The following is a 20,820-nucleotide window of genomic DNA, read 5'->3' as shown; positions in this document are numbered from 1 at the left end:
TCACAAAGGATTCATCTTACATGCCACCAGCCCCTCCCAAACTGTCACAGTCCTTTTGCAACATCACTCAGGACAGGGAGAAGCCAGCAGAAAGGTGGCTAATGGGCAAAACGAAAAGAAAAAAAAAAATCTTATCTGCCATATCAGTGGGTGCAGAACTGAAGCTCCTGTGGAGACACTGGCTCACAACAGTGACTCGTCTCTTCTTGACATCAGCAGGGAAGATGCCTACACTGCTAGTTTAAAGCTAGTTCCCTCTTATTCCAGTGTTTCTCAGACTGGCCAAGTCTCTAACCCCATGAGGCTGAGTGCTCTAAAATGCTTGTGTGAATGACTTTCAAGAACCCCCTAATAGGAAAAGCACCATGGTTTCCTTGAAACTTGCAGAGAGAAGTAAAGAGTAAAATGTCATTGGTATCTAAACCCACTGACTACTTTGAAATCCCATGTAGAGACCTCTGCACTTCATAAGTCTGTGCCAGCATATACTCAAAGACAAGAGGGGACAATAGAAAAGGAAGAAAATAGTCTTTTGTGTGCTCTGATACACAAAACACTTATCACCTCTCTGAGCTGGCAGCCTGCTTCATTAACTATAGTACATGGAGAGGAGCAAATACTAGACAGATACAAACCTACTGCAGATTAGGTTTCTGTCTCCCTGGAAGACAGATGATCCAGGTAGAGGACATAACATTCTCACAAACCTACCTGGAAAACTGCTTTTCGGTCCAGTAAAATGTCAACCCTCCATTCCCCCAGAATAAAAAACAAAAACCAAAAAAAACCCAACACACAGAATGCAGGAAGAACAAGGTGGATACTTTTCAAAATGTTTTTTAATTAAAACCAAAAAAAGGAGCACACACCAGAGCTTGACATGGGCTAGTCAAACTGCTGGTCACCAGGACGTTGAACTGGCATGAGGAAGGCTGTGTTTCTGCATATCTCAGGAGCAGTGGCACAGACAATGGGACTCCTGGGAGAGTACTCTGCCTGCTAGGCTACTGCTGCTTTGTGCTGAGCAGATTTCACATGTGGTGATGGGAAACTTCATCCTGCAGCCCAGACTCTTCTTTCAACAAACAGAAGTCCCACAGGCTGGGGAAGAAACCATTTCAACAAATCTGCATTTTCCAAGCACTTTTGGAGAGGATTCCCCATTGTTTCTCCTGCCTCTCCCAAGCAGGTTATAAACACAGGTTTATATGGAGACTCATCTTTGGCAATAGCCACACGGGTAGGACCCTGTTCTGCTTCTGCTGAAGTCAATCCATGTCCTTCCCCAGACCAAACTGCAGCTGCACCAGGGCTCATGATCAAGAGCCAATTGTGCTTTAAGGTTAAATCCTCGTCCACTCCATCAGGCCAGCAACTTCTGAGAGCTTCTTGTAAGTGTGTACCAGTAAATTCAGGTAAATGAGAACATCTTGGCTATAGCAATGGGGTGAAGTTTTCAATTATGCCCAAGAAATGGAGGAGCTAAAGTTTTGTTTTAAGACATGACTTGGGCACTAGATCAGGTATTGAAACCTCCTTGCCATCTAATAAAGCAGTTGCCAAAGCTGTTGGTGTGCTGCTCCACCAGCCTGGTTTCTTTACCACAAAGGCTGGGCTGAAAAAGTGACACATTTTTCATACACAATTTTTATCAGTTAGAATTTACTAGATATGCACCTCATTTGTCTGTCAAATATTTAAAAAATACTTCAACCTGCTCTAATAATCACATTTGAACACATGCATCAAGTTTGGATCAGAACAGCATCTCTGGGATAATCAGTAAGCCCAAATTGCTGATTTAAGGCCTAAATATCAGTCACTGGCCAGCCAGCCACAATAAGTCACTCTGTCCTTGAACTCTTGGAATTATTTTTGGCTCAGACTAACCCTTGTTACCATACATCTTACCCTACACACAGAAGAAAAGTGTATGCATTTTTCAAGGCTACTGTTGCACCACAAGTTTACATACAAACACAACTCTTTGCAAATATGAGACCAGAGTAAGATATCCCATATCCCAGGGTAAGTCAGAAAGTTCTCAGGAGTCCAGGGAATGGTAACTGCCATAAGGGATCAGGCCTAATACATGCATTAGAGAAGCAAGGTAGCTCCTTTGCTCAAGGTCTGGCTGATTCACTTTGCACATACCACTGCTTTAGCATTACATCCTTATCTAATGGTAAACCTGTTTCAACAACATGCAATACATATTAATGCAATATGCACTGCAACACACAATACGCATCCAAAGAAATATGCCAATGCAAAACTCTGACTGCTCACACATAGCCGGGCTAACAAGGAAGTCTTTTACAAAAGACAATCAAGAAATCACCTGAAACCATGAGACCTGAGGGGTCTCAAGCAATCAGCAATATTGAGACCTAATAACAGATGCTTATTCATGAAAGAAACACAAACAGTGGGACTGAGGTAATGGCAGAGATTTCATTAGTGCAATTACATTTAAAATGGTATGTTCTTTAATAGAATTTAAATAAGGCTTTGAATAATTACACACACTAAAACTAACATTCCATAACCTTATTCCGCATGGAAAAGCAGCAGAAACAACCCTCTGGACTGTACAAGGTCCAATTAATGAACAATTACATTCAAAAAGTAGATCAAAACAGAAACACCTCTTTCCCCAAAAAGCTGCATCATCATCTTTAAAGTCAGCTTTCCCCCCTAGTATCAGAAATGTGAAGAACAGATGAACTGGGACTCAGCCCAGTAGATTTGGCCTCATCAAATTACTGGTAGTGCTTTCCAACCCAGTTTCTCCTCATTTCTTTAGAGTGATGGAAGCTCATGGAAAAAGAAGTGAATTTCTGAAGGAACAGAAGGTGAATTGTCCTTCTCCTGGCCCAACAATGTACATAAACTATGGAAGCTTGGAAAAAAGCCCTACATTACACTGTGGCTTATGTTTACAATGCATGTCCTCCTTTAGAAACTACTCACAGACAGTGGGGCAGGGTGGGTGAAAAAAAACAAAGCAGCATATGAAGTAGTAATATACTGTTCCAAAATCTGCACCGTCCTGCAGAATCAGGATCTATAATTTATTCAGATTGTTCTCAACAGATCCAATCTATGCTGGATATGTAGAAACCAACAGACTAAGTTATCAAGGAAAACCAAATGAAAAAAACAGTGCACTGCAAGAGTTTTAAAAAACAGAACCAATTAAAATCCAAAGAAACATTGACGAAAGCTCAGAAAAATTTGTCATCAATTCTGAAGTGGGGCCTTGTGACATCATCCGGATTAATGAAGACAGAGATGGACTTCCCGGGGTTCTCAGTCACTAGCTGTTGCAACTTTTTGGCTAATCGGTCATCGGGCTGGTTGGGGTCCCCTCCATCTGACTGCGGGGAGGGGATGCTGGTGGTGCTGCCCCGCCGCTGGAGCTCCAGGGTGAGCCTGTTGGCTGCCTTGACGTGCTCGATGGCAGTCCGGAGGTGCTCGGCAGGGTCGGAGCGCACCGAGGACAGCTTCCGCGCGTGGAGCATGACGGTGTCTTCGGACAGGTGCTCCAGCATGTTGCACTGCGGGATGAAGTAGTTAGGGCACATCTTGTTGACCAAGCAGTGCTGGAGATCATCGATGAGACCCAGGAGGAAATGGGCTGCGTAATCCTCCTGGGCCAGGTAGCTGGCTGGCAGCCTGTCACAAGCCCACAGCATCATGCTCCGCAGGTGATATGGACTAATGGCTTTGGGGCGGGACAGCAGTTTGATGATGATGGCTTTGCAGGCCTGGTAGGCTTGCATGAGGCTGCTGGAGATGCACTTTTTCAGCTGCACTTCACTCCTGGCAAATGACAGCCTCCATTCATTGTCCTTCTTCCCCTTGTAGGAACACGCAGGCACTAAGTAAAACCCACTTATGACTTCCTCCTCCGTGATCTTCCCATCCCAGAAGTGGTTCTCCATCAGCCAGCTCTGCGCCACAGCTGGCCAGCCTTTGAAGGACACCACAGGGACAATGTCATACAGCATGCGGCTGCTGCCCACTCCCAAAATAATGGATATGATAGTCCCATTCTTTTCTACCTTCTCCACCTTCGGCATCCCTCGCTGGGGCTTTTTCTGGATCTCAGAGAGGACAATGCTAATGGATTCATAGAACCAGTCTGCCACTTTCGTTGGGGAGAAGAAGTAATTGGTAGCCCCATTGATATGGTCCACGATTGTGCAGCAGTCCTTCCATTTGCTGATGGTTCCTTCGTCGAAGAGGCGCAGGCTGAGCCAGGAGTGGCACAGGGCCGAGTGGCGCATGTCCAGTGTCACCGGCTGGTTGCGGTCGTGCAGCTTCAGCGCAGGCACCAGCAGGGTGAAGTCCATGTCATAGTCTGTGCCCCGGGCATAAACATTCAGCTCATCCAGGTCGATGTCCACCACACCTTCCCGCACGCCACCTGACAGCAGCAGGTACTCGTTGGCTACAGGCAGCTTCTGGTCGAGTTTCTGAACCATGCCTGAAAAAGACAGAAAGAGAAGTCCTCAAAAAAGGCAAACCGATCCAGGATTAAAATCCATCCCATGCCCAGCAGGTTAAAAAAAAAGCAAGCAGAGGTATCTATCACTTTTGGTGTGGCAAAAATATAAATCGGGCCCAGCACTCGGACAACCTTTGGTCTCACCTGACCCAGGGTAGGGCCTTCCCTGCATTCCTGGGAATGTGTGAAGTCCATCCTGAACATCACACTGCGAGCAATGGAAAAAAGCAGAAGCCTCTGGTGAAACCCAGCAAACCTACTTCCAGAACTAAATCTAACTTTTCAAATACCTTCTAAACCAGTTTTTCACCATATTGACATTCATTTCCATGGTATCCAAATGTTTCACTAACACTTCATAGAGAAAAGAGAGCATTAATTCACTTGCTGTTCTTATTTGCCCTTTGGTGTAGAAAAAAGCTGGACCAGCATCAGGGAGTTGGTTAGTTAATGAGTGAATAAATAGCTACAAATGTTAGTTCAAGCAGGTCTGATTTTACAATCTGCTTTACATTTACTGATGAATAACGCAACATGAACAAAAGAAATGCATCCTTCTCTTATGGGTGAATGGAGCAGGTTAAATGATCAGGCAATTAGAGAAGCCAGCTCTGAAACTGCCTCTTCAAGCTGCAGTGACATAAAATATCTGATCAGCTCCCCAGAACACAGACATGAAGACAGATTTTTATTTTCAGCACCAAAACCAGACATGCCATTCACCCTGCAGTGCCCGTACCAGTTGTACAAAGCCAGCTTTTCACCAGGAATTCTATACATACACCCCACTATACTGTGTCCATAGAACACGAACAGCAGACTGTAAAGAGACTCTACACAGAAGCTGAGATAATAGCACCTCATTCAGTGTTCAAATTAGGCTTAAAATTGAGCTCTGCACTTCAACTGCTCTGCAGCCTGCTCCTGCTTTCTGGGCTGTTTCACTGCTGGTGTTCCTCTTGTGGTTCAACGTTTTTGGTTGCTTCCCAGCCTCAAATCAGCCACCACACCTCAGCCATGAGGGAACAAAGGCCAGTGGTTCTGAATGGAGATGCTGAAGCTGTTATAAGTACTGCGAAAGGGATAGATATTTACCCTTTACAACTACAAATGCACTAGTTTCTGCTGGCAGGCGTTACTGACTCCTGCTTCTGAAAGGCAATAGTTTGTTTATATCAAGAATGGTCAAATTGACAACTTCCATTAAAAGGAAGCCGGTCCCAGAGAGACAGCAGTGGGAATAACTAGCCAGAGGCATAACAGAGTGAGCCAGAAAGCTGCCAGTCACTCTGTCAGCCCAGAAATCACAGGCAGACACATTAGGAATGTATTTTACTGAAACACAAATGATCAGCACTACAGTCTGAGCACCCATCCTGTCATAGTCCCAGTGACTGCAGTCTTTCCTGAGGTAATGCATCCCTGTAGGATCACAGACACTGCCTGTACTGAGTGGGTCACCATAGCAGAGAGCAGCAGCAGCACCCCAAGGCACTGAGAGCTGCACTAGGCTGAGTGGCACTGCAGTGTTTTCAGAGAGACTCACCTGTCCTTTCCTGCATGCTAGGACAGCAACAAGGAAATGACATCTTCATGCACATAGGTAAGCCATGACCAGAACAAAATCTAAAGCTCTGTGGACACTGATTCCTTGGAAAAGCCAAGAAGACTGTAGGAAGAGGCCTATGTGTGAAGCAGAATGCATCTTGGGGCAATATTCAGTCTACCTGAAACCCCTCATGTGAAATTCCTTGTTAAATACACTTTACCTGTTTCATTCCTTCCAAGAGCACTAGACCCAGTCCATTTTGCCGCACTAAGCTGGGATGATTTTCCTGCCAGGCAGGCAAGGACATAACCCCTTCCATTTCATGCAGCTCCAGGGGCTGCAATAGAAGGAAATAGCTCTAAAGGAGTGCTAAGAAACTCTTCCTGCTAAATCCTGAGCTAATCCCATTCTGCGATCTTGCCACATGCTGTTCATCCTCAAAGGGTAATAACTAAGAAAAGCTTCTGTCAACCTCAAAAACATTTTCTGAGGCTTAGACACACAGCGAGCCTGATCTGTGGAGCAGCAGTCTTGCACAGGCTTCTCTACCCCGGAAGCCAAATAAGTAGCAGTCAGTCTTTTTCTGTATTCAGAAGGGGTTTTCTAATGGGTACCTAAATTGACGTGACTTCTGCAGACACTACTGACACACTGCCTCTGAATCCTGTCCTTGAACCAGTGCAATCAGCCTTAGTGCTTTACACCTCTCTAGTAAGTTGAGTCCAATACCCACGAAGTAGAGTCTGGATCAATCACATCATAGGGACAGGGAGAAATTCTCTTTTTTCCCAAAGATTAAAGTACTACTGGCCCTTACTGTGGGGCAGCACAGCTGCTCATGATATGAAGGGTTCTGATGGCCCATCCTGCCTCTACGCTCACCCAAAATTTCCCACTCAGGATGGTGATCTGAAGCATCTGCCATGCAGACCTGCAGATCCTCCTGACATAGGCAGACAGAATGTAACTATCCTACAGAAGAAAATCTTCAAACCTATAGCATTCAATAAAGGACACATTTTTCTAAATATTTTTAAATTTGAAGGATGAAAAATGCTCTGCAGTGTGCCCTTTGCACCAAAACTTCTATCCCAGAGCCTTCGACTGAAAATCACAGTTTTTCTAAAGAGATTCTCCACTACGGAATCTGCTGTTGGATGAGTTGCTCTCCTTGGCCTGAAGAGATCCTTTGTCCTTACATGGGAGTTGATAGTCTAACCCCATTCAACCAACAGCAAGTGGGACTCAAACCCTGCCTTTGTACACTGTCAATGAGTCACTTGATTTCCCCTCTCCAGAGCTCTAGACCTACCAGCAGAAGAGAAATATTGAAAAATAGTAAGGAAATGGTTACAGAAAGTGATCTAATATGTCATCAATATATCTACCTGGCTGGCTGCAGTTTAAATTCAAACCCTTGAGCTCTGCTTGGCACAGAATTTCCCCTTCAAGTCCCAAACCAGCAACATCTGCAGCTCTGCCACAGAACAAGAGAAGGAATTTTTGCTAACAGATCACAGCAGCATTGCTGATCCAACTGAAGTGGTGGAGCAGGGAGTTGAGATAAGGTCCCCTTGAGGAAAGTATATTTAGAATAGGCATAGAGTGCTCTATAAATAGTTGAGCTGTCCAAATTCAGGATTACCTAAGACTTTAGGGGTTTGCAATGTCTCCAAACTGCCCCCCTTACTCACAAATCTATTTAAAATGTGAAGAGATTTCAAGGAATCCCATCAGCCAACGCTGTGTGACACACACCACCTTGTCACAAAGCTTTCATCCCAAGTTTCTGCAGCCCATGCATGTCCAACAGAAGTAGGCACTCCAGTTCAGCAAGTAAGTGCATGTAAATGCAAATACAAAGAAAAACACCAAGATTGTTACTCAACCCAAGTACTTAATAGCACAAGTGGGCCATTTGAGCTCTGTTCTTTTCATTTCAGTCCCAGGCCCACCTGGAAGGAAGAGGCAATAGGGGTTACAGAAAAATTAGTGAAATTTATAGAAACCCTGTGGAGTTGTCTGTAAAGATGAAACCAGAATTTGTAGGGTCAAACACACAAAAAAAATTTTAGCTGAAGGACCAGCTCTCATGGTATCAAAGTAGGTTCAGTGATACTTAAGAATCCTCTTGCTGCTACTAGGAAAAACACATAATTTGCAGTAGTACCTTGTATGACACTGAAGAGGTTGTTTGGCAAAGCTAAGTGAGATACGGGTGTACAGTTACTACTTCTTTCTAAAGCACCTTAAAAGGAGTTCTGTTTTTCTAGACATGTAACGTAATTAAGATCTTCCCAAGCTATTAAATTTGGCATTCTAACAGGTAAGCATGCTTGCAAGCATGAGAAAGGCAAGGATTGTAAGAATCAGGAGCACCACCTGTAGGCCAGGCTTGCTGGTTGGTTTACTAAACATGAACTCAGAGGAACACAGATGAGCAAGTGAGTTCTACCAACATTCCTTTGTTGTTTCTTCAATGTCAGGGAAAAAAAGATTTATTTCTACTTCAAGCACTAAGATACAAAGAGAATAAAAACAGAGAAAAGATATTTTACTTTATATAACACCTACATTTGGGACACATCCTTGAATGAACTGTGACTCTGATGCAGATGACACAAGGACTATTCTTCCCGTTAAAAACAGCAAAAAAAAAAGGCAATGCAGAGATGCTTTCCATCCATTAAGGAATTTCAGATGAACTGATTTCATGACCACTGCAGTGTGTGCTTGGATCCACTGCTATTTCAGGACTAGCTTTGTGTAAATAAGGAGGAACACACAGATTTGTCTTTGAAGAAACTGATCACAAGAAAAATATGATGTAAAAACTTATTTCTAACATATGCATTTCCTAATTTTGGGTTCCTTCTTGAAGTCTTTCTTCCTGATGCTTTAGATGTGCAACCATTGCCACCAAAAGGAAACACGGGCAAAACAAGATGCTGTTTGGTTAGTCTGACTTGGTCTTATCAAACTGAATGGGGTGATGTTCAGAGCAGTCACTGAATTCAGGGAAGCTTCTGCTGCATGGGAACTAGAGAGAGGTCAGAGAGCAATGGGGTAGTCAGAAAGCTTCCACAAAGGAGAATCAGCAGAACCTTGCACACAGAAGAAGCCTATCACAAGAATTTTTCTGGAAGCCAAGCCACACCCAGGCACTACCTGGTGTATGCCCCCTCTAGTTCCCTGGCAGCCTAGGGAAAGATAGAAGGGATCTTCCTTATATATGTGACCTGTTCTATAGGGAAAGCTAAAGACCACTCACATGTCCCACTGCATCCCTCTTTTCTACTGCTTAATTCTTCCACAGGACCCAACATAGTCAAGGCTCTTGATTTTTCCTCACCAGTTCATCTTGTTTGATGCATAACCTTGAGAATGCCTTTTTTTTTCCTATATGAAATCATTACCATCCTGTAAGTCCCAAGACCTAAGGAAGTCGGACTCCTGGATGATCAGACTGTGGTTGGAATTGCTCAGATGGCACTAACCACACACTAGGTGATACTAGCAGAAAACTAATTTGTAAGCTCAGGGTCTCTCATGCTGGCCAGGCAATTTTTACCCTCGACTGCTATAAGAAATTCATGAAAGTCCAGGCTAGTCAAAAAAACAAAGAGCTTTCGTCATTTTTTGTAAAGACACTAGACAAGGACTCTGAGGTTCTTTGACAATTCTGCTGCAAACAGCGGATCCTGCAGTACAGGAATGCTGCTCAAAAGAAAGATTTCTGCAGAGGTCACCCAGCTATGCCTGAGCAATGTGTGTTGAATTTCAGAGGCTTCTTTAAGACAGGATGGGAGGCCGCTCTGATGCATCTGGACCATGCAGATTCTTCTGTTTCCCTTGGTAATTGCAAATCTATTTATGAGCAGCACAAGTTTTTGTTACGCAGGAGAACTGGAAGAGTCAGCTCTTTAGGGGAGTCTTTAGTTACAAAGCACATTTTGAGAGGACTGTTGGCGGAAGCAGGCAGGGGGTGGGAGAAGAGTGGGGAGACTGAACCATGTGATACCAGTTTAGTCAAATATGGGATGCGAGAGAAGGAAGTTGCTCCTTGCAGACTGATACACCAGTGTCCTACTGATTCTGCTCCTTTTAGAAATCTTGTGACATGGTGACAGAACACACTGCAGGGAGACAGCACCCCCTTGTAAAGTAAATGAGCTTCTTTCTCCAAAGTCTTCTCTAAAAACAATCTTAAAAGTAGTGTCCCAGTTTTTTTTCCAGTTTTCATGTGTCCTGGTGGAAGCCACCCACCTTGCTGAAATCCTGTTTGGCAATGGAAAGGGGTGCTTCATGGTGCAAGCAGGGAAAAAAAAAGGAAAGAAAGAAAGAGCTCAGATTCAAAGGGTGAGCCTGTGCAGTGAAGAATGGTGCTGTCATAAACATCTAAATCCACTCTGGCACCAAAACCAGCAGCAGTGTTTCTGTAGTTATCTGCTTGGCTAAACCAGTCAGGGCTCGGAGACCACAACAGCAGGAGCAGATTGCTCCCAGAGCTGGAACCAGCATTTTCAGATGAAGTCTCTGCATTGCTGTGCACCTCTGCTCTGGGCAGGAAGAGTTCAATAGTCAGTTCCAAACTGATGCTGGGTTTCCAGTATGTCAGCCTGCTTATTCAAGAGTCTTATATCCAGAGTCGTATTAGACAAACTCAGATCGGAGTGATGAAAGGTGAAAGCCTACATGGAATATGAAGTGCAAGTCAAAGAGGTGCTCTAGGGTTTGAAAAATGTGAGTGATGAGGTCTGAGCGCAGCTGACAAGCAGAACGGAAGGAAGAGGGGACAGAGTGGGTAGCTATAAGAACAACTTGCTGCTGCTGTACCCCAGTTAATACTGCACACTGTGTCCATACGGTGCCCATATTTTCAAATGTGCATAAGACACAAAATTCCCTTTGGAAATGGCACAAAATGCCATCTATCCTGGAACTGCAATCCCAGAGAAAAAATATGCCAGGGGACAGATTGTTTTAACAGTTCCACCCTCTGGGACTGAGAGTGCACATTTGGCAAGGGCTACACAGGGTCTGGATGGGCCATTTCTGCTCACACCCCTATGGGCACTGCTAAGTATTTGGCAAGATGTCACACTGGGGGAGACTCACCAGGGTCCCTCTCTTGGATCTGCTTACAAGGTAACAGCAGTGGGCACAAACCAGGTTGAGCATCATGAGTGCAAACATGCAGCTTGCAGGAAAGGCTGTTCTGCCCTTGTTTTTCATAGTCCTTTCACTGTTCCTGAGATCTTTACAAGAGCACAACAACCTCAGTGTGGTACACAGCATGTCCATCTACTGTAGCATCCTGGCTCAGGCAACTGCTGCTGAGCGCTTTCAGGGGAAGAGCATTAAGAGTGAGGAAAGTAGAGCATAATAACTTTCCCTCTGCAATCTCCATGCATTCTCTGGCTTTGCAATTTCCCAAACTAGAGACAGTATTTGCAGCTTTGTCTTTAATAGCACTGATAGACTTATCTGCTTGGAATGTCTCTCACAGTTTTGTAAATGAGTTATATTTTTGTTATAGTCAGTGCCTTGCAGCACTGTTTCACAAAGCACATGTGTCAAAAGGATTTCCTTTTGCTAGCTTGCTCGGAAATGAAGAAAATCACTTAACCATGGCACCTTCCATAGATCACTGAAGATCTTACACAGCTTTGTCAGTCATCTTTCTTCTACATTGAAAAGGACAACTTATTTAAACTTTGTTTAGCTGACTGTCCTGACCTGAAATTGTGTGGGCCCTGGTATTGCCACACTCAAGTGAAATGAGATGGTCAACACTGCCTGACATACGAAAAGGTGAATTTTGGGTGAACACATTCACAGTCCTCTGGGAAATACCTCAGCAGCCTTGCTTGCTAAATTAGCCCCACTCCACTGCAGGTTTGCTCAACGTAACAGAGTCCCCCAAAATTTAATTTTACCTTCAGGATGTTCCCCTTGCAAAAGCCAGCAACAATCCCATCGCTTTACAAGGGGTGTTGCTGACATGGCAAAAGAACTGTGGAAGTAGGACAGGGTAAGGTTTTGGAGACTGCACAAGAGAACAAAGTCCCCAGCCTCCCTCAGGCTCTCATCCCAATCTGACGAGTCAGCACCAGGTGCCTCACAGAAAACACGTGGCAGCTCTCCACTGATGAGCAAAGGCACATTCTCTCTCCTCTCACTCCAGCCAGCCACGGGGGCACAAGCACACATCAGGCAGAACCTGACTCCAAAGTTGCAAAAGCACTTTGAGCTCCTCTGGGATGGTTTTGTGTTCTCAGTTACTGTCTGGTATCTTTTGCCCATCCTGAAAGGGCTAAGTTGCCACACCACTTTGTGTTCTGGTGCCAGTGGGCTGTGCACAGAGGAATGCCACCACACTCTCACATCCTCCAAATAACATAAGAGGCTCCACTGTAAATGCACTATGAGCTGTTCTACCAAGCCTCCTGCTTACAGTTACCCAACACTCCAGAAATTCTCTCCCCAGCTTCTAAGTCACCAGCTTGCTTTTCGTTCCTTTAGTAGTTGTTTTCTACAAAGATAAGTCACAGTCAAGACCAATCACAGCATCACTTCTTATGAACTGGGCCTGAGCTAACACAGCTCATCCTCAGGGCCTGCTTTTTCTGTAATAACAGCTCTACCCTGCTGCAGAGCAGCAGATTTGTCCTTGACTCAACAATTCTTCACTAAATCATCCAGAATAGCTAAGCTTACATGTGGAGCACACATGGTGACTAACAGCCTTCAAGGAGTTGATGAATAACCACAACTGTAATTCATGCCCTTGATTTTCCCTTAAAATCCACTGAACTTGGCTCCTGGGGTCAATGACATGATCAGAATGGCATCCCTGTCAATTGCTTTTATTCTCTTCATCTACCAATAATGAAATTTATTTAGGTTTATACAAAGGGACAGGTCAAAAAATAGGGAATGAAGGATGATTCCAGGAAACCAGACAAGCACCAAAAGAGTGCTGGAAATCCTGAGTTCTCTGAGTACAGAAGGAAAGCAAGTGTCTTCAGAAGACTTTCTGAGGCATGCAGTGGAGAAAATTACATGAACTGAATCTTCTCTCCAGCCCTTAGAATTCACTGGACTCTATCTGTACAGACCTGATCTGGCCCCTTTGACAAATCTGGTATCCAAACACTGGGAGAAGACAAGATAAGCCAAATATGGCTGAGACAACCAAAGCCAGAAGCACAATATAATTTTTCCCTTGCCCATGAGTATGGATTGGACTAGCAAGATGAGGCAGGGAATGCAGATCCTTGTCAGAGAGTGCTGAAATCAAAAAGGCTTAAACAATACAGCTGTGTCTGAGATCATGAAGCTAAGAGTGAGCTTTCCTGCAGTATTAACCAACTTCCCACCCACCACTGAGAACACGGCCAAGGCCACGTGGAGCTGGATCAAGTCATCTATAGGAGATGCTTTTGCCAAAGCCCCACGTACAGCATCAGCTGCATGAAAACTGCTGGTTGGCTTTGACATTCATGCACAATTCCTCTTCACCCACATCACCAGAAGTTCATACAGACCAAATTTGTTGTTAGCAGAAAACAGAGCAGCTCTCCTGAGGTGAATGGAAATTTCAAGAGCATTTCTTCTTGTTTTCCATGGGAGACAGGCAGAGGAAAATCTAAGCTCTCCAAACTTGCCTTCCATGTCCATTGCTCCTAGCATCCTGCTCCATCTTCACCTTCAGAGGTCATACTTGACAGCACACAAAATCCAGCAGAAGTTTCTAACCAAAACCTCATATTTTACAGCCATTTTTTTGCAGTTGAGCACTGTCATCTCTCAAAGAGCACAGCAGGAAGCACTGTGTGGATTCAATCTCCACCAAGCACCAAGCCCACAGCCCCAGCAGCTGTCAAGGATCTCTTATCCCTACAGGACAGGCAGCAGACAGGAAACATGGAACTGAACAATTAGAGTAAAAGAAAAAGGAAAGAGCAACCACTGCTACAGCAGGGTAGAAGCTGGACCACCTTGTTTGAAGGTATGCAGTAAAATGCCTCTGTCATTTTGGCACAGGACAGCAAAGGTGAAATGCAGCCACTTTAAGAAGACAACAGTAAGAAGTCACACTGCCAGGTGGCCCTGAAAGATCCAGGTATTGCAACCACCCTCCTTCCAGTGTAAGGTGTGGATTGGCTGGTGGGAAGGAGGAACTGGTGGAGGTGGCAGTGCTCAGTGGCCGATGCCCTGGAAGCATTTGCAGTGAGATGAGGGCTGTATTTTTGGAGAAATTGTCTGTTACCAGGAACAGGGCTTGAAGTGCCCTTTGCACAGAACTCCCATCCTGTTTTACCCACTCTGCTCACTCAGGAGAAATTCCAAGAGAACAACCACATCGGCGCAAAGCCTTTTTGTGCTTACCTGGAATGAAATAAAGCCTCACACACACATTTATTTAAAGAAAGGCCTGTTGATCTCTTGGCTCATCAAGATGAAAGTTACATTCCAAGGTGAAGGAGGGAGGAGAAAGCAAAATTGTTGCTGATCAAATATAAAATTTGCAAAGTATGTTCCAGAAGCTGTCCCCATCAATAGCCTAGTCCCAAAGTAATGTCTCATCTAAAAATCCAATTGAATAATGGCATGAGCAAGATTTGGGTCCAGAAACTGTCAGAAATATATGCAAAAGACCTCACGAAGTAGGATCTCAAAAGTTTTCTTGTAATGGAAAGCTGATGACAATCAAAGCTCATTCTTCAAATCTCATCTGTTATCAGGGCTGCATCACCTTTCTGACTCTGAAAGCTCAGGTGAGCAGAACTCCATTCACCAATGCCCCCATGTTTTAGGAAGCAGTGTCCCCAGCCCAAACAAACATGAAAAGACAGGCCATGAAATCACAACAATGTCTTCTCACTTTCATCTTCCCCAGCCATTTTTGCAAGGAGGACAGAGGAAAGGCAATTACTGCTCAAAATCCAATAGAAATAGAATTCAATAGAATTGAAAATTCAGTTAGCTCACTTAGCTTTCCCCTGAAAATGTGAGAACTAGAAATGCTTTGTTTACATTCTATTTAACAGAGAACCTCATATAACTCCAGTAGGACGCCTTAAGGAAAAACCACAATATACTGGTAGAATTTTCCTACCTGCATTTGGAGCTTCTTTCAAAAATTAAACTACCTTCTTTATTGTTTTACACAGTGCATAATCTATAACTTTAATCCTACAAATTCCCTTATAGATACAATAATGAAAAATGCTAAAAAAGCTTTGCTCATGAATCATGATAAAGAAATTATGCTTAGAAGAGGCAGGTACATGGAGAACACAGATCCTTCAAATGGATTCAGTAATTAGAAATCTCACCTGTATTTTATAGATGTTGCTGTGAAAATACTTTGTAAAATTTCCCTGTGGATATTCAGCTCCTGCAAGGCTTGCTATCCCTTGCATGAAAACACTTCCCAGCACAACAGAGATGGATATTGTTTGAATACAGTCCTGCTACACAGAAAGCAATGAATAACACACTGCTTGCTGGTTTCCCACTGACAGCTGGTCCGCACACTGTGATTAACAGACAAAGAAAGAAGATTACAGATCTCCTAAATTTGCTAACACAGTCTTCAGAATTAATTGCATGAGGTAGAATCAGGAATATGAGGGTGTGAGCTGGTCCTGTAACAAGGATGCTTGTCCCTGAAGTCAAACAGAACTGATGTACAGCTCATACCCAGCAGAAATCTGAGCACAATCCTACTTGTTTGTTCCCGGCTGCACGTTAGGAAGGGGCTGGCAGAGGCATGACAGAAAAATACTGGTTTGTGGCTAAAGCCAATCACCACCAAAGCACAATTCCTACACTGAGGTGCACTGCTGCTCTGGCTGGTATTGTTCTACTTGTGTCCAGGGAAACCCACCTTGGATGATGGGCTGGGCCAAGATCTGAGGCCCCTGAACTGCTCTGTTCTCCTTGACTCACAAATTACCCACAGGGAGCAGTGTAAAAAGACCTTTCAGATTTCCTTCCCGACTTGATGGGGTTTGGGGCACTTTCTAGATAAGCTCAGGGATCAGCCAGCTCCTACCACAGGCACGGCCCAGAGGAGGGCAAAAGTATGTCAGTTCCCAGTCACCAGTATCCTCTGCCTACAGATAGGGGCACCACTAGGAGGACCCTGCAAAATTTTTGTTGCTAAGACACAGCACCCTTCTCCAAATTATATTCTGAGTATTCGGAAATTAAGTAAGAAATATTCCACACAACTTTGTGGTTGAGGAAGAAGCAGCACTTTACCCCTTCCCAGAGAGATGGCTCATGAAATCACAATGCTGCTAAAACATCTCTGCTTCATTCTACTTTGCTGCTGATTCTTTAGATCACCAAATGGAGCTTTAAATCTGAAAGGAATGAGGGATTTGTCTTTACAAAAACACTGCAGGTCTGCTGCTAAATAAAGCTAAATACTGAGAGATTAAAAAAACAGTGGGAAGGATTCCACTAATTGATGAAAGGAGAGAGGGATTTGTCTTTACAAACAAACTGTAGGTCTGCTGATAAATAAAGTCAGATACTGAGAGATTAAACAAACAATGGGGGGAACCATAAATTCCATAGGAGTTCCACCTATTGACACAAGGGAGAGAAAAGGCGGGCATACATTAGAAGGGGGACTTAGGTATCAGGTGTTTGGGAAGTCTGTACCTCTCAAATACCTCAGACAATGGGGAAAGAGAGAGGAACATGCGGCTGGGAAATTAGGATAAAACGGAGGCTGCGTGCTCCAAAAATTTGAGAGACACCAGGGGAATGTCCCGTGGCCTCTCCCTTTATTCAAATAAAGTTACAGGACTCCTCTGTCTCCTTTTTGGACATAAACCTTCAGTGTTTGTGCATTAATTTTCCTGACAAATCTTACTTCAAACTTTACTGGCAGTTACCCAGCCGCCTTAACGAGAAGGCAGGAAACATTCCGCCTTGCTGCGGACATGCTGATTGTCCTTCCGTGCAAAAGGTCCCGGGGAAGCAGCGCCAGCCGCAGCTCCAGCAGCAGCAGCAGCAGCAGCAGCAGCTCCAGCAGCAGCAGCAGCAGCAGCAGCAGCAGCAGCAGCAGCAGCTCTCTCCCGGCAGCAGATGGCAGGAGCGCACCGGCGTGCGGAGCCGGAGCCGCGCCCGCCCGGGACACTGGGAACGCTCTCCCGCCGCCCCGCGACAAGGCACGGACACACACACACACCCCGACATCCCTCCCCACCGCCTGACGGGGCTTACCGGGGAGAGCAGGCCAGCTCTGACACAGTTATAGCTTTGAGACCGGCACCAGGCTACCGCGTTGGCTCCATCCTTTACACCGGGTGTACGCCAGGAGTCCCCTGGTAGCAAACAGTGTACGGGGTGGGAGCGAGATGCGACTTTAAGAGGGGATAAGCCAGAAGACAGACACCAAACCTGTCTACAAATCCTATTTAATGCCAGATTTCCAGCTTGTGACGACTGAAGGGAAAGGCCAGCATTTTGTCTAAGCCATCTGTACACAGCTCCTTTTGTGTCGTTTTCTCTTCGAGTATTTATGCCACTTTGCACAGCAGCACAACTGAGCAGGCAGTGAGCACCACAGCTTCAAAGGAGAACAACTGCTGTTTATAGAAGCACTGTCAAGAATTTATTGCTAATGCATTTAGATAAGTTATGAAAAGAGAATGAATCACTGCAGGTAAATTTAGTTCAAAAATTAGATTTTCTATTTCTTCATCAAAAACCAAGTTAGTTCTCAGCAAGCACAGAGCTGCCCAGGAGCAGTTCTTGTGTTCAGTGGAACCACGTACTTTAGTTTAAGGACAGAGTCCTCCAGAGAATCCGATTAAAGGTGAAGTCAACATCTAACTAATCAGTTTCCCTTATTTGTTTTCCTCCTCAGAACATAGTGAATACAAAAAAGTAATCTAGGAGCATTCAAAATTAAATGCAAAGGGGATCATCTAGGAATGCACATACACCCATGTGTATTTGAAGAGCAGGGCTGGGATTTTGGAAGTTTCTGGGCAATAAATAGAGAGTCTATCTGGAAATGGGAGATGAGCAGACAGCATTAAGAAAAAAAAATCCAACAAAAACTGTGTTGTAAAGTTGTGTTTGCATGTTTTAATCCAGTGTATAAAATTTCTGAACTAAGTCAATTTAAAATGCACCTAAATAGCAGAGACAAAGGAAGCCAAAACGAGCTTCTTAGTCAAGGGAACTGTATTTCTATTCTGTGAGTGTGACTTCTAGAGATTTAAAATACAGACCCTCCTCTATAAGCGATGTGCTGCAGAAAAGGTGGGAGGTTACAGCATGACTCCACCTCTAGGACCAAGATCCGTCAAACTGACCGTGGGTCAGCTGAGTTATGGGTCAGTGAAGGAACAAATCCAGAGTGGGAAGTGGGTACACTTAATGCAGCCTTAGATGTGTGTGCTCTAACAGTACTGCCAACAGAACACATCCGGGATGAGGGAACATCAAAGGAACAAACCCAAGCATCCTTTGAGTTTACAGAAATAGCAAACTACCACCACAAGCACTGTGTTGGTAATGCTGCCACTGCATGAACTACAGCACCGTGCCCAGCAACAGCCTCAGCTCCCAGGGGGGCTGGGTATCTCCTACAGACACTTCTGAAGCTGCAGTTAAATAGCTATTGTCACACCCACACTGTAGCTGTAGGCCAGCAAAAACCTTAATGGAGGACACAAACACATATTTCTCTACCCCAGAACACTCCCCAGCCTTTGAACACTGCTCAGTCACTGTCATAGGAGACACTGCTGGGATACCTCTTGCTGGCTCCAGACATGCATATCCAGAAGCAACCCACCACCAAGCCCATTTCAAGCCCTAGAATTGATTTCCAAGTATTAGATAGTGGTGCAGGATGTCCTGTCATGTTTTTTCCCCCTTGCCCCCAACCCATTTTCAGTCAGGAGTCTAGAAAAAGGGAGGTGAGTAGATAATTCTATATCTTCATGCCTATTTTCCCATTCCTCTCCAGTTAAAAGGAAAGGGCCCAGCCCCAGCAGTCAGTGTGAGGGACAAGGCATTTTTTGCAAGGGGGCTGGGTGGAGGTCCAGTTTCAGGATCATGGGAGGAAATTCTCTCCAGTGGGGAAGTCGGGGTAGCAGGGACGACAAAAGGAACACATCTGGAAAACAGCAGAGGAAGCAGAAAAAGTGAATGAGGTGCCAAACAGAGCCCTCATAGGGCCAAAAGATTTGCAGATTCCATGAGGAACACTTGTTAGATCCCATGGGATGTGGTCTGGGTTTAAAGCAAAATTGTGGCAGTTCAGAAGACACATACAGGTTTTAAGCATTGAACAGCAACACTCACTAGAGCTCCTTGACTTTGATGCTCACTCTGCCAAGGGTAGATGAGCTGGGCATGGAGCAGAGGGGCCAGAGACTATGCAATTCAGAGTCATGCCTTTGAAAGCCCCGAGTATTTCAGCTCAGAGGCTGAGACCAGAGTTTGTGTAACAGAAAAAAACAAATGTGGAAACAAGTGAAGCAAAGACTGCTTACAGCAGGGAGGAAATGCAGGAACTGGGCTTTGGGGCAGCCTGCATTGCTAAAGAGCAATCGCTTGATTGCACGACGGACGAATGCTGGGAGATGTCTGAGTCTCCTGCCTGCTTGAGATGCTCAGCACACAAACAACCCTGGCTCAGTGAGCCCCAAACCACAGCTGCATTCCCAAAGCAGTGGATGAAGTGAGAGCAGCCTCTCTCACCTATTTCCCCTCCTGCTCAAATAAGCTGAGCTGAATTCATGATCATCACACAAGCCTTGTATCCCTTGCAAGCTGAAGCACTTTTCCTGCTTTTCCCACCACGTCAGCTAGGATCAGAGGCTGCTCTGCCAACCCTTGTGTTCAAAACCTGGAACATGGACTTAGCCCATGGAAACATGGAAAGAACACAAGATCCATGGTTTGTCCCCAAGCTACAAGCTGCCGGGCTGCCTTCCTGACTTCCTTTCCCTGCTCAGAAACAAAACTGGAATTCTCACAGCATCATCTACTGGCTCCAGAAGCTGGAGCTTTAATGACAGCATAAAATTTAACATCACACTTGATTAAAAAGAGAAACAAAAAATGTGATTCTGAGTTGGCACCATTGCAAGGTGCCCAGGTGGTATTTTGCCTCTTGCACTGGAGAATGAAGGGGCGAGTCCAACCACTAGAGACCTGCACAAACACAGCTCGGGTGTAAACACCCTTGGCCCCTGATTGCTCAGGGCAGACTTGGTGTGTGATGGTGAGAGCCAGCCTCTCCGCTGCCCTGGCAGTGACATGGACATCCCAGCAGCCCCCAGGGTAACAGAGGAAGCTACTTTTTACCTCTTCTCTATTGCTTCAAATGTGTGTCTCCACACGCCATCCCACTGTCTTCCCTTCAAGGTCACACAGGGTGCCATTGAGGCAAGGGATGGGACAGACAACCACCCTGCTGGCAGCATGGATGCTCTTCCCATTTTATGTCTTTTAAAAAGCTCTTAACTTGAAGCAGATAGAAAAGGAATCAATAAACAGAGGAGTTGCAATCTCTTTTGGGTACCTTAAGAGCCTGGCTTTTGGCTATTTTCAGCAAATTAGTGTGGGGCTCTTACACACTTATTTCTGCTCTCTGTGAGGTGAAAGCAGGACTGCCGCCAGCTCCGTGACTCATACAAACTCAGGGGAGGAAACATAAAACAAGCTGCTGGCTTGCTCTTTCCCAGGGCTTAATCACACCCTTTGTAAC

At 44.9% G+C, this 20,820-nt stretch overlaps 1 protein-coding gene across 2 annotated transcripts in view; it reads right to left on the bottom strand.

The window, feature by feature from the left end:
• Nucleotides 1-821: 821 nt before the first annotated feature.
• The window catches only part of MB21D2 (Mab-21 domain containing 2), a 59,412-nt gene continuing 39,413 nt past the window's right edge, over nt 822-20,820 (bottom strand). The window contains exons 1-2 of one of the 2 annotated variants that reach the window (XM_066193336.1): nt 17,313-17,367; nt 822-4,492 (exon numbers count right to left, since the gene is read on the bottom strand). In XM_066193336.1, coding sequence (XP_066049433.1) covers nt 3,228-4,490 — 1,263 coding nt within the window. In that variant the 5' untranslated portion in view covers nt 4,491-4,492; nt 17,313-17,367 and the 3' untranslated portion in view covers nt 822-3,227. Of the gene's footprint in view, nt 4,493-17,312; nt 17,368-20,820 lie in introns of those variants that run through there. The other variant, XM_066193335.1, reaches the window with a different exon arrangement.

This window comes from Chamaea fasciata, unplaced genomic scaffold, assembly GCF_029207755.1.
Source record: "Chamaea fasciata isolate MVZ Bird 193981 ecotype frontalis unplaced genomic scaffold, bChaFas1.0.hap1 SCAF_11, whole genome shotgun sequence".
Lineage (NCBI taxonomy): Eukaryota > Metazoa > Chordata > Aves > Passeriformes > Sylviidae > Chamaea > Chamaea fasciata.
Note: the sequence above shows the minus strand (reverse complement) of the source record. Positions and strands in the feature narration are given on the sequence as shown.